Source organism: Lutjanus erythropterus, chromosome 8, assembly GCF_056507025.1.
Source record: "Lutjanus erythropterus isolate fLutEry1 chromosome 8, fLutEry1.hap2, whole genome shotgun sequence".
NCBI classification, from domain to species: Eukaryota; Metazoa; Chordata; class Actinopteri; order Lutjaniformes; family Lutjanidae; genus Lutjanus; species Lutjanus erythropterus.
In genome coordinates, this window is record NC_139324.1 from 21,126,528 (window position 1) to 21,145,252 (window position 18,725).

Below are 18,725 nucleotides of genomic sequence, written 5' to 3' on the forward strand. Positions count from 1 at the left end.
CTGGCACCCCAAGGCTTACCTGGCTAACTAGCGTTAGCTGCGCATCTATGTGAGCTAATGGAAGGTAGCTACTCTTGCAGCAAGTAAAGCTACCAGGATGCTTAAGAAAATATTAGGGAATTGGATAAAGGCAGGGCTCAAATTTAACTTCTTATTTCAGTGTCCCGCAACTGTGCCGCATTGTACTTTCAGCTATCATTAAGTTTGTTTTTGCACAAGTCCCAGTTCACAGCCCATTGTATGCTCCTTGCAGCTAACAATAGCTAGCTGCATAAGCAATCCACTGTAGAATGTCACACGCATCATCTTGCTGTCACAGACTTTCCCCAAAGTAAATAAATTCTAGCCAGTGGGCCATAACTACAGTGTTTTGGTGAAGCAGAACAAGGTTTGAGGTGACAAACATCTTGGAAGACACAACGATGCATCTTACTGTTGCTAGCTAAGTAATGAATCAGCTTTGGTGGTCTTCATCACTGAAAGTTAAAGTCTGATTGATGTGATGTGATGATATGATTGGATGAAATTGGTTCTAGTTTACATATGCACCCATCATATTTAGTTTTAAAATTTATTTTTTTTCCATGATTTTGATATAAAAATAAAAAAATACAAATTTTTTTTTGCATTTTTTACATATATTGTTCAGTAGGTGCACAAGGGTTTAAAAGGCTTTTTTTCATTTCATCTCTACTTTGAATAATCCTGTTATCATGCTTTCTTGTAAGTCAGTTCACATTTTTTGTGAAATCACAAAACACTTTGATTAAAAATAAACATGTGAGTGGAAGCCTGGGGCTAGATGAAGAAGACAGCATGCTGCTAGCTGTGTTTCATGGCCCCGCGGTGCCGAGCAGGCCATATTTCTCCGGCGTATTATCAGGATGACTCCTGCTGGCCACCCTGTCACAGGAGAGTGCTTGATATAAACAAGAGATTGCTGCGACACCCAGTAATCAATATTAGGATGGTTTCAGTACCAAACATCATTTGTCTCTGTGACCATTCCTTTGACCAAACGAAGCATTAATTCAAATCATAAATCTGAGCTGATTTAAATCCGAGGAGAGTGAGGGAGAGAGAGAGGCCCCTGTCTGACTGCCTGCCCCTAATGATTTATTTTCTACATTTCTGCGAGCGAGAGATTTGTCCATACTCACTGACAGGTCACCTTCAAACGCCAGTGGCAGACTGTTCATCACCATGCAGACGAGCATCTCATCGCTGCGAGTAAATATTAAAGGAAAAGAATCCAATTGATTGTGGATGGGGCCGAGAGGCGTCACTGCCATATATTTCACTCAGAGAGCTAATGCTGTGGCCCATGCACCCACACCTAGAGCTGCTCCCCCTTGCCAGAATTATGATTCTACTGGGAGCCTGTGTGGCTGGCTGTGGGCTCAAGGTTACAATTTAAATTGTAAAAAGATAAAACAGTTTCTTATTAGCTCCATTGCCATAGCCTTGCTGTTGGTGCTCACATTTATCTTTATTTCCGTGACCTCGTAGGCTCGTATTCTTCTTTTTTTTTTTCTTGCACACTCCATTCTCTTGGAGTGATGACCTCACACTTTATGCATTTTGCATTGTTAAATCTGCTTAGAAACACATCCTGTTTTCATCTCGAATGCCATAAGCTCCATGGTGTCAAGTATTACTGATGAAATGTATTCAGGAGTCGAGCCATTTATTATAGTAAGTGAATCAAAACCTCCATTTAGCAACCAAAGCTACAGGGATTACATTTGGTTTATAATTTGGAATGGGCTCATGAAGCTGCGCTAACATACATTATCATTCTCTTTAATGCACTAAGTGGTTCTGTGTGATATTGCGAAAATCCTTCTGCATTTTAGGGCTAATAATTAATTGAAATGGCACATAGTGAAAAACCAATGCTCTCACAGCAATTCAATTAGACCTTGTTAAAAGCTGATAGCTTTGGGAAACTGTGTTCACAGTTTCACTTAGCTATTAAGAATGTGTCTTTTTTTTTCTTTCAACACAAAATTGCGACACTTCAAGAGAAAACAAGACTTACCTCACCAGGCTGGATATTTACAGTGCATACAAACTGAACAAAAGCAATATTTCGCCATTTTATTAAGAAAACAGCAGCATCGTGGAGACATACAAGTCTTTGGTTTAAGTCAAGCTGTATGTAAAGGATTATTTATTACCTCTGGAAGATGTGTTTTTTGGAGGGGTCCTGCGTATTCATTTGGCTGTTATTCAAGGAGGACTTCTTTCAACAGATTTCAGTGACAACTGGTGGAAAGTCAGGGAACGAGTCAAGGAATAAGTGATAAGCTTTTGCTTGTGATTTGGAGGAACAGTGCCAATTTATACTAAAACACTTATACCTCATAATTGTTAAACCATGAAAGGTAGAAGCCATTGTATATTATCTTCTGGACAAATCTATCAGCATGGGCTTCACCCATTGTCCCTATTTAAAGTTTATGAAAAGGCAGCCACCTCTAATTTGTTTCCCCTACTATTGAAAGAAAACAAACATTTAATTTATTTACGTTACCACTTTTTTTCAGTGCAAATATGTACTTACACTTGGGTACTTGCCAATATGGAGTATGGATATGAGTAGTTAATAATGCCTCTAGAGTTTCTATATAAACTTTAAAAAACTTATTTTATTTTCAACAGATATTCCTCACTTTCTAAATGCAAACAAATCGTTTTTGCTGTTTCCCGATGCTAGCATTAGCCAACTTATTTCATTTCAGCCCAGAGCAAGAGCCTTACTGCTTTTTGCTGTTAGTAGGTCACATTTCTCTCCATCAAAAAGACCCAACTTCTGTGTGCAGGAGAGCGGAGAGACAGATATTTTTAAAAGTCTGTGTGTTCAGCTATCAGAACTTTTGTAGCTTCTAACTGAATCTCTGTGGTCTGAAGTTGAATTTCTCTCCCTACTTTGTACTTCTAGGTATCTGCTTTATTTTACCTTTTAATGTTCATTTTCAGCTATACAGGAGTCGTATTAGCTTACTGCTGATGAAAACATAATATTACCTGATTTGTCTGCTTCATAATAAAAGCTTTTAGATCACAAAAAGGGGGGGGGGGGGGGGTTATTGTGAGGAGTTTATATGAAAAGAAATGTCTGAAACTCAAACTGTCCCCCTAATGCAGTTAACCAAAGGAGAACATTGTCCTACAAGATGTTTCATCAGCTCTTCATGAAAGTTGATACATTAAAGGTGCAGTGTGTGAGGTTTTAGGGGATCTATTGGCAGAAAAGAACTATAATTTTCACTGATTTGTTTTCATTAGTGTAAAATCACCTGAAAATAAGAATCATTGTGCTTTTGTTACCTTATTTTGCACTGCAATGTGTCTACAGCAGCTCAGAACAAACAAACACTGGCTCCAGATCTGGCCTCTCACGTTTTTTGTGAGTTTTGGGGCCACTGTGGGTTCTCAACCATACAAAGAAGGGGAGGATGAGGGGAGAGGTTTGCAGTCTGCAAGCTCATTGCTAGATGCCACTAAGTCTGAACACACCGGTCTTTTAAATATTTGCATTAGCCCTGACAAAAAAAAATTACCTTTATGATACACCCTCTCATTTTCCAATAATTGGCTGCCAATTTCAAGTAAGCAGCCTAATTAAAAAAAAAACTGCTTTAACCCTTCAACACAATAATTTAGCTGACAGGTACACACATTTACTCCTAGAGATCCTGCAACATTTGGCGTGTTCTTCCCATTGGTGGTGCTAACAAAACTTGGTTCAATTAAATGGTCATAACTCAGAAGTCATGAATCTGACTCACTTTAAATTGATTGCTCTACAAACCTCTAATTTCCAGACAGGATTTAAGATTTGCTCACCTGTCATTCTACATTATTTCAAATCAGTAAATGTCTAAACATTTTCAATCTGTTATTTAAGTAGCACATCAATGATTTGAAGTCTTGGAAGAGACCTGAGTTCTCTGAGTGCGTCAAAATGGTGATAAGCATGTCAAATTTAATGTGCGTCTTTGTGTCTGTACAGGCACATAAAACAGTTTGCGGCAGGCATTTGTCTTCAGTTTATGTGTTTGTGTTTGTGACAGTGTGTGTGAAGGGCATCCTCACCGACGCTGGAGCTAAGGTCTCCATTCTCTCCGTCGGCCCCATGGTGGTTGGCGTTGCTGTGGTAGCTGCTCATCGCCTCCAGCTTGATCTTCTTGACCTTCATGGCCTCTGCGATGGCTGCGTTGGCAGCTGCTGCCGCCGCTGCTGTCAGGCCTGGAGAGAGGAGGCAGAGGAGACAGAGCGCTTACAGACCGCTACATGTCTGCTGGGGCTGAGCCACTGCACCTGCAAAACCTTTCAGAAACCTGCCCTGGCGAGTGAAAAAAACAAAACAAAGAAAGAGGACTTTTGAAATAATAAAACAATGAATAATTTTATACACTATGGGGAATAAGCGCCTATGAGATCACAGCTTGGTTTTTCATCTTCTGACAGGGGATATCTTCACAGCAGGTTATCATGCTGATGGGATGGATCCCTGTGTGTGTGGCAGCATATGATTTTTATGAATGTTTCACTGACTCTAGTATTCTTCGCTGCTATATTGATGTATTTGTACCTTGATGGGAACAGATGCAGTCAAGATAATAGTGCATGATGCAAGCACTTTGTGTGTGATCATAATACACCAAGTATGTGTATATATAATGGAAGCATAGTGATACAGTGTGACACCAGAGGGTTCAGGGAGAGAAAAAGACAGAAAGTGAGACAGGTTGAATATGTGAACAAATACAGAGAGAGGTGTGTCTTAAAAATCTTCTTATCAAGGGTATTTCAATGATATCTTCTAATGTATTCACATTAGACCCATTGGCACATTGGTATTCAAATTATCACCACTTACTGTATGTATTGTAGTGTCTCATAATAACAGAGCTCTTGTGAGAGTCGAGGCCAGTCATGAAGCAGAATGGAAACCAAACATACCAAGTTCTTTTTGATAGTTGGTACTTGTAAACGGTGTTGAGTGCATTCAATACTTGGAGGGCCATGTGTGAAAATTAAATCAAGAATATTCTCCAAAGAAAGTGACAGAATTCACCCAAGTCAGTATCATCTATATATGTATGAATGTATGCATATTGCTCTATTTATGTTTTTTTTAATTTAGTTATTCAATTAAGTTTATTCAGTTATTAAAAATATCAGAGAGTTGACTGATTCAGTGCCCTAATATAATTTAGACAATAAAGTTTATTGTTAAACTGTAAAAAAATCTGGCTCCATTATGTATATTTGTCAGAACTGCTTGATAATTTTTTTAGGGCTCATTGTAATAAATGTGTGTTGTATATTATGTCTGTGTATTATGTTCTACATAAAGATTATCGATCGATATATAGATATTGACATTTTTTACTCCCTAATATTGGCGTCAGCCCCAAAAATCCAATGGCATGCTGCTTCTCTTCTTCGTTTTTTTTTATAAAGACATTAAAAGGTTTGTGTTTTTTAACAGCCCATAAATCATGAAAAACAGAAATAAACTATAGAAAAACTATTACAGTCTATAGACAGCCTTGCCTCTGCAGTTTGTAATACAGGATTTATTGATGTACTTGTATTTTTATGTATTTTTATAGTAGTCTGTATTGTACTTACTTAAGTATGCACAGGTTTGGAGATTATCTATCAGTTATCAGAATAGTTGATAATTCATTTAATAGCTTAAAATTAATTAGTTGACAACAAATTGATTAATCGTTGCAGCTCTAGTTGGAAGTAATTTAGATTGTAGATTTGGAGAAACAGAAACTCCTTTTGATTGAATGCCTGCTACTGGTAATGCATTAAAAATCAAATGATTAAAAAGTAAGTAGTTTTTCAGAAGATTACTTTGTACTTTTAGAAGTATTTTTAACACCAGTAGCTTTACTTGTGGTTGAGTAATATTTCAATAATTCTACTCGAGTACAGATTTTCAGGAGTCTTTTCACCATTGGCAATTATAATACTTTCTTTAGTACGCATATCACTTGGAAAAATCTGACAACATGCCAAATATCTTTGAGAATTTCACATAGATTCTCCTCAGGCCAGACTAAATGACTATTGACATCACATTTGAACTGATCATTCACATTTCCACCACCATCTCTGAATATATATACTGGAGCAGCAATATTTGACATGGTCGTCTGCCTCGATCAAACCGGACTTGATATGATTGATATAGTAAGTCTGAGATTATAGACATACATATGCTGGGCACACTGCAGAGATCATAAAGCACTGGTTTGTCATTGTGGTATTTCCAGGGTTCTGGTGTGATGAACGTGACTGAAATCTTTATTCATGAGGCTGGTCTCAAACAGCAGGGACAGATAGTGCTAAAGCTCCTCTAGGCCTGGCGTGTCTCAGGAGAGTCTCACGACTCCTCTCGCCAGCAAAATCAAAGATGCAAGGCGAGAAAAAGATATGTACCTATTAGTGGAATCACTCATATCCACAATACGGTGTATCACCGCCCTCTTACAGAGGCTGCTTCTCCTGGATATGTAGGTTTGCCTTACGTTTGACGCAGAACAAGGCAACGTCTGCGTTTATCATCACTAAGCTGTCACGTCTCCGTGATGGGACTCAAGAGCAGCTATTAGCCATGCATCTGAGGGGAGACAAGAGTACAAGGAGAGGTAGAAATCGAACATGTGGCTCTAATGCATGCGAGCATGCGCGCGCACACACAAACACACACTGACAAACATGCACGCAAGAACATACCGGCCTGGGCACCCTCTCCTCTCATCCCCCAGCTGATAGGCAGATGGCGAGAGTCACTCTGAGCCACTGACATGGAGGTGCATATAATTTAAAGCCTTGTTTGCATCTTAAAATACATCACTACCATATTGACGTACAGTATACATCATGTCAGCGAGGGCCCTCTCGTTTGCAATGGGCCCTGGCTGCTGTTCAATATGCATAGGCAGAGCAGGGGGAGAAAAAAGGCGCCATTGCCTCATAAGAAGGTGATACTTCTCCACATAATGAATGTGGCCTCTGCCCAGTCTGAAGGTCAGCCTTCATTTGTGTATAATGGGCAAGAGTCAACTGTTTTCCAAATGAGACGTATGCAGAACAGACTGCCGAGTAAATATTGAAATCACCTCTGGGCTGTTTGTGTGATAAATTCCCCCCACAAATCAGGTGCCGCTCAAAGGAGTGCCGCAGTGGTGCTTTCTGATGCTCTCTAACTTTGGCTGCGAGAACGCTGTGGTTTATTGCACTGCAGCCTGTGCGTCCTCAACAGTTATTTTTTTTTTAAGTAAACTGGACTATACAGTGCTGCATGAACAAATCCTAAATCCCCAAAATGAGTTAGAATATTAGCACTTTTGGTTCCCTCAGCTTGAAGTCATTTTTGAATTTATGTGTTATTTGTCTGAAATTAGGTCTGTGGTTAAGAGATTTTTATGTTTTCTGCATAAATGTCAGCAAATCCCTTGCCTGTCAATTTTGAAGTTTTTATGTGTTTTTAAAAAGGCGGTTGCTAACAAGTGGATAAATGAGACTACAGTGGTTGTCACAGAGATCAAACACCACTGTTAATGATTAACTATGAAACAATTAATTCCTGTTAAGAATTTAATGATTAAAAATTGATAATTAGTCTAGAAATGGCAGTAATTGTGTTTCATTTGACATTGTGCTGTCTAGTAGAGCCATTTGTTGAATAAGGAAACTTAGAATGAGGAAAAAAAGAGAAAAAACGTTTTGTATGTTATTAACTGATTAATCGATAAATCGATTGTTTATGTTTCCAATGATGTTAATGGAAAATGCACAAAATTTGCAACCCTATGCCAAACACTAGTCACTTAGTTGGGGTGATGTTGGGGCATGCGACCATCCTGCTCTTAATTTTACTTCTGGTGACTGCATTTACATTTGTTTAATTTGTGAAGATTATCATGCTGAAAAAAAGTATTTAAAATTTATACTTTTGTTCACCACAGAACTTATTTTCTGCACTAATCTAAAATCCAATGGAAAAATCCCACTGGCCCTTAGAGGGAACAAGGAAAAAATAAATATAATACCCTATTTTGTGTGCTTTTTTTCTTTTTCAAGTAGACCTGCAACAAAGAACTATTTTCATTGTTGATTATTTTCTCAATTAATTGATTAGTTGTTTCATCTATAAAATGGTAGTCGGTGTTTCACCAAGGCCAAGATGACGTCCGATAATTTAGCCTTTTTTTCTCTTAAAAAAATACTCACACTGATTAATTGATTATCAAAATAGTTGCTGATTAATTTAATGAACGATTAAGCCCAAGTATAATTTTTTTTACTTGTATTGTACTGAAGTTCAAAAGTCTGGTACTGCGACAACTCTACCCTGCAACACTATATTTTAGGAACACAACAAAAGATGAAAGGAAACGAACACACGAAGAAGAAAGTGCCAGGTTTTGGTCTTTGTGCACTGAGTAAATAAAGGCTAAGACATTGATTTGCACTATTGTGAAGCAGATGAAATGATCATTTTTCCATTTTTCATCCATCACTCTGCTCCAACCTCCACCCTGTCTTTGACTAAGTGACACACTCCATAAATCGAAATCTTTGTTCTGATAATTGTTTCATTTCACAAGATCAATTGTCATATCCACATAACACACACCTCAGTAGAGTGGATGTAATAAGGAAGCCAGGGAGATGTTGGCGCCCAGCAACAAGTCTATTAAGCCACTAGAAGTCTAAACGTCAACAAGACCAATCCCACTCAGTGCTAATCTGCATTCATTACTATGCAAACAAAACAATCCTGCCTCATATATTCTTTCAAAGTCACCTTTAGATTCAGGCACTTTTCTCATATAGACGCACGGGCAAGTCAGAATCCTCCTGAGCACCAAACAAACAGCGCATCTTGGCCGCATGTCGAGAGCCACACCAGTCAGAGAACAGAAAAGAGAACATTTCAACAAATAGAGAATAGCATGGCACTGTCACATGGGGAGCACAAAACAGCAAATAACAGAGACAAGGTCTGATGGTAGCCCTTGGAGCAGCTGTCATATTAAATAATAATGAAGGATCTATTAATATGCAAAGGAAGCAGCAGCCGACTGGCTTAACGCTGTCATGCCTCTGCATATTGTCAGGATCTTCATCATTAATTAACATGCTAGCTGCCCCATACCTGCGCCAATGTCAGAACATTCTTACAACAAACACCCCAATGCCTGTGCCCTCCGCAACTAACTCGTATAATTAAATTAAAATCAGATTAACTTCACATCAGTACACAAAAGACTGACTTTTACGACTTTCTCTAGCAGCGATTACAAGAAAGAAAATAACCAGAGCTTATCTGTTGTGTTTCTGCTCCGTCTCTGTTAGGGACAGCACCATGGGCAACAATGAAAACACACTTTATTTATCGGGTGAGCAGGATAAGTAGGAAGAGACACTCCATGTCAATGAGCATGGCCGCCTAATTTTATGCATGGACTGGTGGCAGCACAGCAATGACAAACTGGGGTTGGGAACAACGCGACTCTTAGGTACACTGCACCACTTGAACTGTGCTATCCACATCATGACAAATTTAGTATCAATTACACAGCGCGCTAACCTTATGACAAGCAGCGGACTGAAAGAGGAGGGGTAGAGACACAAAGAACTGACACTAAATTACCTGGTGCATACTGGATCTATTTTAAAGCAGCTTGAAGTGGCACCGGATTAGATGATCCACTCTAGGAGCTGACGTGCTAATTGTACATCAAAAGATCATAAATATTACAATATGTCTCTACCTTCAGCACTTGTATGAAGAGCCAGCTCTCTGAGGCACTGGGGTCCACACATACCAGGGGTAAAATATCAATACACTTGAATATCGTGATATTATGTTTGGTGATACTGTATCAATCTCAAAAACAATGAATTGTGATATTGTTGTACATGCAAAGATTCATGGCAGAGGTTGATTTCGTGTTATGTTAAAACCCTTAACTGCTAAACGATACACTTCCAGTGCAACACCATTCAATTTTAAAGTATTGTGATTATGAGAAAAAGTTGAATCATACACTTCTAGAGGCTGTTCAACATGGGTCATATTTCCAAAAACAATGCACATCCCATGTTAGTCAGTCTTTCTGTGTTTTATTTCAGCAGCATCATTGCTATACTGTATATAAAAGTGGTAAATAAAATACATTTTAAAGTTTAAAATAAAATCCTTCACATATGAAATTGATGTTCAAACCGTCTTTTTAAAATCCTCGTCTGAAACTGAGCACACATGTAGTTTTATGTTAAGTTCTGTGCGTTATGATGCTAACTCCCATTAGCACATTAATTGGAATTTTGATTATGTGTTAGCATTGAGCTATTGGACTCAGCACTAATTCATTATATAAAGAAAAAAAAATGATTCAGCATCCAAAAATTGATTTAGGAATCGGAAAATAAGAATCACAATTCTTAAAAGAATCAATGTTTTTCCCACCCCATCCCCATGTGAAACAAAAGTATTCTTTATTCTAATTATTTTAAGAAAATATCCTTCTGAGTATATTTGCATAAAATCTACATTAAAAAAATCTATTTTTATTCCAGTTAAAAAAATCACTAATCGACCACCATATCAGTAATCTGAGAATTTTTTCCTCCCTAAAATCGGTATTGCATGGATCTCATCTCCATATATCGCAATATATTGAATCAAAACCTCTGATACATATTGTATTGCCAGATGTTTGCCAATACACAGCCCTAACACACACACACACACTTGTGCAGTAAGGCAGAGCCAGACAGCATTACAAAATGTTGTTTTTATTACTAAAGTACTGGATGCACCCTGGTTAGATGTAGGTGACATTCATTTCTCTAATGGTAAATGCAGTACTCCTGCGTTATTCAAAAGGTTGAAGCCATATCCAGGACATAAATGAATTATATTGAAGCTGCTGCTTAAGTAGTGGCCAGAGTGTGAGTGGAGGCCCTCTCCACTTTAAAGGAGATGTCATCTCAGTGTGGTGTCAGTCCACAGCAAATAATCCGATTTGGGGGCCAATCTGCCTGTAATGCATCAGCAACTGGAAAGGCTCCAGCGCAACCCTCCCCCCGGGGGGGCATGAACGTACGCATTCAGACACTCACACATACACATGTGTGCTTTCACACACATATGAGGGTATTTCCTTAAATGGAAACCTAAGCATATTAAGATGTCCTTTTCTAAATGGAACTGGTGTCAAGGGCAAAGATACATATGTTAACAATGTGTTTCACATAGGCCTCTCTGGTCCTGTTAGAGTGTGAAGAAGACATCTCTCCACTGTGTTGAATATGGTCATTGATTTGAATCTAATATGACTCGAGTCTAGGTCCAATGTCTATGTCTAATATCTGGGGAAAAAAGAGAAGAAAAACATTTGCTGATTATAGTTTGCATGAAATCATAGCAAACTAAATTGTAAATTGTGAAAAATGACACACTGGTTCTGTCCAGAGGTGGCAAAAGTACTAAAACTCTTTACTCAAGTAGTATTACAGACTTCTATGACAAAAAGAGTCTGGTAAAAGTGAAAATATTAATTCAACTTCTTTATTTAAGTGAAAGTGAAATACTACAGCTTCTGAAATGTACTCAAATTAAAAGGTATCCCTCTGAAGGACATTTCTACTGTACGTCTCCGTGCAAAGCTGATTGAACCTCACCGTTTCTCTGCAGTCGAGTCTAAGTTATGTTGTTGTGAGGTCAGTGACCTCTGACCACCAAAACCTAATCAGTTCAGCCTCAAGTCCAGGTGGACACTTGTTCAAAATTTGAAGTCCCTCCAAGCATTCCTGAGATATCACACTCACGGGAATGGGATGGACATAAGGAGACAATGACCTTGGCCTTTGACCACAAAAATCTAATCAGTTCATCTTTGAGTCCAACTGGTCATTTTTGTCAAGTTTGAAGAAATTCCCTAAAAAGCTTTCTTGAGATATCATGTTCACAAGAATGGGATGACCCAAAAACACAGAGCAGAGTTTTGCATGTGTTTACATCTGGCAGATAATAAATATGATATGTAATCGTGACACTTGAAGAATCGTGATACTTAAGAACCATAATATATAACGAATTGGTGCCAAAGTATTGTGATAGTATCAAATCAAGAGATAAGCATATTGTCTGAGCCCTATAGTTGACACTATATAGACTCTTATCTTAAGAAGAATTTGAAAAAGCAGTCATCAGGGTACAAAACCAATGATATGTTGAGCTTTACAAACAAAGAGCTAGTGCTAAAAAATATTTAAATCAAAACTCAAAACTCGACCTCAAAACCAACAGTCAAATTGATTCATGGATTTGGAGCAACGTGACACCCTCAATCACAAAGTGAGACCTTGTGCAAAATTTGACTACAATCATCATTAGTCACTCCTGAGTGATAAGGAGCTGTGGAAGAAGCACCAGTGTTTGCAAATGTGCGACCAGGAGAGAAATGGCATGCCACTGTGTGAACAAAACATTTCATATAATGTTTTGCTCTCTCTGTGCAGCCCAAATTAAACGGTGCAGTGGCTTTTTTCGTCGAGTCTTGGAGGATTGGTGAAGCCTCAGGAAAAGCCGTCTGCCCACATTCTGTCTGTGTGTGCAGGCGCTAACTCATCTGAAAAATGAACTAATATGACATGACATGATAGTGTAACTATTTAAGACAGTTTCTCAATGTCGTTTTTTTAATCATCAATCAGTACATTTGGACATGACAGGGAGATCAATTAGTCGCCTGCTTAGATGCTAACTTATGTGTGGTCAATTATACTTAATTATTAATCTGTCAAAATCTGTAAATTCCTTGACGTTTAATGCTTAATACCATAATCGAAACAATAAACGGTTTAATCATAACGCAGAAATTGATGGGAAAGTTCTGTCTTGCCACAGTTAGGAAGCTTAAGGCAGTTATGAGAAGACCAAAAAACCTCAATTACTTTATCTCTGCCCCCTGAATACCCTGACTAAATGTCAAGATCATAGAGTCCCTCTGGGCTTAAAGGGGATGATATCAAAAGGCTTTTCTGTTGCTTTATGTTCCACTAAATAACACGGGCTTTCTCATCATTGTCCTTCTCTGTGTTCACTTCGGCCTTTAAGTTCGCCTTCTATACTACAGCGCAGATAGCCAGTGACCTCACCCTATTCCCAGAGTTCAAAGCACCAGCCTGTGAGCCTCCATTGTACTGAATCACAAGGATGGCCCAATCTGTGTTTAATATTGAATTTCAAACACCTCACAGACGCTGCTCTGCTGCCTCTTGGAGAAAAAAAAAACAAAAAACACTTCCAGACTGTTTTTACAGAGATGGAAAAATGTGTGAGGTGGGATAATTAAAAGTCTGTTAAAACTGTTATACACAGAACAGCTGTGATGTTTTATCTCTTTCTAAAATAGTACAGTTAATTCATGGGTCCAGACTTAAATTTCCAGACTTCTCAGTACATTTTTCAGACAGTATATCTGAGTACAAATAGCTTGATGTTTATTATGGAAATAAAGTTTTTTGTTGTTTTTTTTAAATCCAACTGTAAACATGTATGTTACATTCAGACAATGCATGCATATGCGTGTTGGCATATAACTGCAAGAAAACTGTAGACAGGTCCTGCTGCTCAAGTAAATCAATTACTCCTACTAGGGCTGGGGGTGTATGGCTTATAAATAACATCCCAATATTTTTAGGCTATTCTGCAACACATGATATATATCTCGATATACACATGTTCTCTAAAATAACATACTGGAAATTCAAACATATGATGATCTTATAGATTAGGGCTGGATGATATGGACAAAATCAAATTTGACAGTACTTTTGACCAAATTTTGATAAATAATCATCAGTAATGTGGATATAATGACTAAGGCTGTAAAGAAAAATAACAGAACTAGAACTGTTAAGTTCACAAAATCACATCACTTTACTATGAAGCAGCCTTTAAAACTAGGAAAAGACAAAAGACTTGCAAAATCACAGTGTAAAGCTATCCAAAATATAAGACGATATCTAGTCTCATATAACGATATCGATATAATCTGGACTTTTGACTATTAACTTCTATGCCAAAGACGTTCCACTGTCAAACATGTCTGCCCACAGAGGAAGTAAACCAACTGCTCCTACATATGCTTATTATTCACCTTTAATATAGTGAATAAATTATATAATATTATTGTTCCCACTGTATTTTTGTCTATTTTATAAAAATGAATTGAAAAAAATTAAATAATTTAATTTTCACAGTGTCTGTGCTGCCTTGCTTATTCACTATGGAAACTTTTCTGTTAACTTCATCACCGTATCAGGAGGATTTGTCCATAGATGTTCACAAACACACCTGCAAGACAGCTGATGGTTGAGCCTCCTTCCCAGGTCATTACATGCAAACATGCAAAGGGCAGGTTTTCTGCAGATGCAGCCACCACCACACGCCTCTAATGGCTCAGAAATGATGATTGAAAGGATTAAGATTGTGAGTCTATACAAAGCTGCATATTCTGCCTTTAATATTTGTTATTTGTGATGCTATGTATAAATGAAATTCAAAGATATTGCTGCATTTTCTTTCAAACTAATTTGGTCTGGTACAGTTGTAAGGCACTTGAGGCTGTTTTGTATGCTGTGACCATGGACATGATATAATACATCAATGTGGCAGCACTGCGTATGAGTACATTCAGTCGCACGCCATACTGTACTTTGCTCTGTCCAAAGCTCTCTGACACAGTGGTGAACATTTTGGCTGTTGGCTAAAAAAAAAAATAAATAAAATAAAAGCACTGCTTGAATGATTAATTTATTATTTACAAATTCTGAATTTTATATTTTAGAATAGTGGTTCTCAACCTGGTTTTACCAAGACCCCCACGGAGGTTTCAAGACTACTTCCAGGGGTCACCAGATGATTGTGGGAGAATAAAATATTGTGGTAAGCAGCACTAACAAAAAGTAACGTTTACATTTTGTAACATAAAATAGCACACTTAAACTACTCTTTCCAGCATGAGTTATGGGAAATGAGGGCTGTATTTTATATTGGTGAATGGTTTTAAATTGCCTTGCCTGTACCAGTGATATAATGTGATGCCAGTGATGCCTAGGAATAGATTTTATTTTTGTGAGGGGAAACGATCACCAACCAGATTATTCTGGAGGGTGGTTGCTCGAAAATGTCGAGAACCTCTGTTTTAGAAAACAAACTGTAATCTAGAAACATAAATATATTTTTCCATGTTCTGTTTTCTTTCTGCCATATTTATCCAGACCAGGAAATTACTTAAATCAAATTCAATACTTTTCCATACTGTATAAGAACCCTGTTAATAGCTGGTCAAATACAATATGTACTGTAAACTGAAAGAGCATTCAAAGAGCTTCGATGGTACAATATCATTAAAGACATATCAAGAAGGAGAGCAAAATATGCAAATGAGAGCACTTAGAGCCACCAACATCAAAGCAGTCACAATGAAGCCAGCCACAAATAGAACAAAAGCATTAGTTGCAATAAGACTTGGCCCAGGGGTAAGTTAGGGCACAAACGGTTGTTGTTGATTCTTGTGGCGATAAGCTTGCTTTAGCATCACCACTGCCTATGTACATATACCAGTGGAGTGGATTTAATCGCACTAATTAGAATGCACTCAAGGCAAAATGCAACATCTACTGGAATAATCTGAGAGAAAAGATCTCCACTCCAATTTATTCTCCCCTCTTGGTTTCCGGGGGTTGAGCAGAGGATCTGTTTTTGGTAAACGAGTGAGCGGCTGGTGTTTGGTGGTTGGATGCATGTGTCACTTTGGACTGGCTGATATTTCGAGGACAAGCTGCGGGGAGGCCACTGGTGGGGAGGTGGTGTGTGTGTGTGTGTGTGTGTGTGTGTGTGTGTGTGTGTGTGTGAGAGAGAGAGCGAGAGAGACAGAAAGAAAGAGATAGAAAAGACCCAGACAGAGAAAATCAGAGCCTTAGCAACAATGACAGAGTGGTACAGAGCATCTGAGGCCAAAGCATACCTGTGGGTGGGATCATGCCAGGGGACATGAGGCCGGGGACTGAGTGGGGCATGATGTGGGGGTTCTCCGGTGATGTCACACTCTGGGTCCTCTTCGGAGGCCGGCCGGGTCTGGAGCTAAAAGAACCGGGCAGAAGAGGAAGAGAACGCGGGTGAGAGGAGATTGGCAGAGGGAGGAGGGGTTGTGTGGGTGGTGGTGGTGGGGAGGTGTTAACATTTGAAGCACTCCAGAATGCAATTCCATTCCAAATAGCTAACATGTACTGTAAATAAATTTCTTTTCAAGGACAGTTGCTTTCTGCAGCTCAACATAATAGACTTCCATAACTAATTAGATTACACGGTGAATTCATTTCCTTTATTGAAGATCAACCACTTTTTGATGCATAATTCATAACCCGTACCTCGTTACCTGTTCCTCCGTATTAATATCCCCACACTATTTGAATTGCCTCGTTTGCATATGCTAAAATCCAGTGCGCGGCCCTCGGCCTGGAAATTACATGTTAACTTGTTATAATTATTGCAGTCAGGCCACTATTGATTTATGAGACTTTTAAAAACCAAATATGTGTAGTTCTGGTAATGAATGATATTTTAAGGTTCTTCAGGAAATTAAAAGGCAATGGCTGCCTTAGGAAATGTTCTGCTTGCTTGATTTAATGCGTGCCTTAGCTGGAAGGTGGTGTGACAGAGTGATTCAGACCTGTTGGACGGTTCTGATGGGGGAGTTTTATTACACCAAACGAGGGGCACAGATCCAGCCGTGATAAATGACTGTGCCACCTCACTGTGGAGGAGAAAAGGCCTTCAAAGCAGATACACCTCTGACTTTCCACACATCTTACTCATTCACTTGTTAATACAGCTTCGAGTTGCAATCAATACCTACTTTGCTGGCTTATAGTTACAAAGAAAAGCCTACAGGGTAAAAAAAAAAAAATGCATATAATGAGGAGGCTGAGATCCTATAGAGGTATATTCTTTATGAACAAGGAGCTGGATGTCTCAGCTGAAGATGAATTATGGTGACTTGACACAGGTGACATATTGGCTTCATACATTATTTCACATACATTTTCAAGCTTTACCAGGATACTAAGTTCTCTCTAATATGAACTGAGTTTAATCCATCTTTAAAACACCAAAGGCTTTCCGTAGCATGCCAAAACTATGATAGGAAACAGAGAAGGAGGGGAGAGCAGGGCCGGAAATCAAACCCGTGTCATCTTGGCTAAATATTTGTCCGGCCCCCTTTACAAGACTGCATTCAAGTTCATTTTTATTGTTATTTCTACTGTAGAAATAAAATACTTCCTAAATGAAACTGCTCACTGTCTGTGGATTATCTTGAGTAAATGGGTCATGATTTCTGGACAGACGCATTTTTCGGTGCTTTGACGGTCACAAGCCAAGTGCCATCTAGTTCCATTAGATTCAAGAGAAGGCAGACATCTCTATGGTTGATATCTCCAAAACACTGCAATTCTTACCAAAAAAAAAACTGGATGGATAGATAGCACTACATGGCAGAGGAAAAACATATGTTTTTGATTTTGGGGTGAACTATTTTGAGATTTGGTTAATTGGTTTAGGTAATTTCTTAAAATAAGAAATTCCAGCTTCTCAGATGTAGATAGTTTCTGCCTGTGGACAAAACAAGACCTTCGAATCATCTTGGGCTTTTGGAAAACAGTCAGCAACATTTTTCACCATTTTCTGACACTTCATAGATTCAATGATTAATCGAGAATATAACTGACAGATTAATTGTTAGAAGTGTCAATTAGATTAGATTAAATTAGATTCAGTTTGATTCGATTCAAGCATTTTTTTTCTGCACTGACGGCTATGCCATTGTTAGATTATGAAGATCTCACCTGCAAAAACCCACCAGCCCTCCTTCAGAGAAGGTGGCCTTGTGGCTAACCTGAATGTTAATATGTGAAAGCAGTGGTTCTCAAATGGGGATCTGGGGAATAATGTACTTATTCATATGTTTTACAAAAAGGTTCATAGTTCAACAAATAATTCTAATCTTAATTTTAACAATATAGCTTATGGATAAGCTAACTTTGTATAACTCTTAATAAATCTATATAAAAATCTTCCACCTGCAATTCAAGCATGCATCACCCTGGTGAAAACCTGCTGTCTCTACATGTCTCTGGCATTAAGACAGAGGTTGGTTGGATGGGAAGATATTTAAAACAACTGGCTACTACTGCAACAGATAAAGCTGATAAAAACCAAAAAGCAAAACTTGAGTAATTTAATGAAGAGTATTTCCGATATGGCTACACTGAAGTGGACGGTATGTTAAGGTGTTGATGTGGTGCAAATATTTTTAATATATGTCTCATATCTTTCTAATACATTTATCTTGTGTTGTTCTTGCACATAAAAAGTAGGCTACGTCCAGGGGACATACATGAGGGATTCCTTGATGTATTTTCTATCTTGTAAGAGGTCCTCTGCTGAGAAAAAACTGAGTCTCTCCCAGTACCAGTGTGTTGTTGCAGTCACAGAGAACTGCTTCATGCAATAGGGATAGTTTACCATGCTGCAAGGAGTTAACTGGTTATGAAACAGTCTCAATTTAATACTGATGCCTCTATATGACCTACATACGCAAACAAGTCCG

At 38.4% G+C, this 18,725-nt stretch overlaps 1 protein-coding gene across 2 annotated transcripts in view; it reads right to left on the bottom strand.

Moving 5' to 3' along the window:
• Nucleotides 1-18,725, bottom strand: part of dachd (dachshund d) — a 134,393-nt gene that overhangs the window by 50,325 nt on the left and 65,343 nt on the right. For both annotated transcript variants that reach the window (XM_084724873.1, XM_084724874.1), the window contains exons 2-3: nt 16,083-16,198; nt 4,102-4,254 (exon numbers count right to left, since the gene is read on the bottom strand). In XM_084724873.1, the coding sequence (XP_084580999.1) occupies nt 4,102-4,254; nt 16,083-16,198 (269 nt within the window). The remainder of the gene's footprint in view (nt 1-4,101; nt 4,255-16,082; nt 16,199-18,725) is intronic.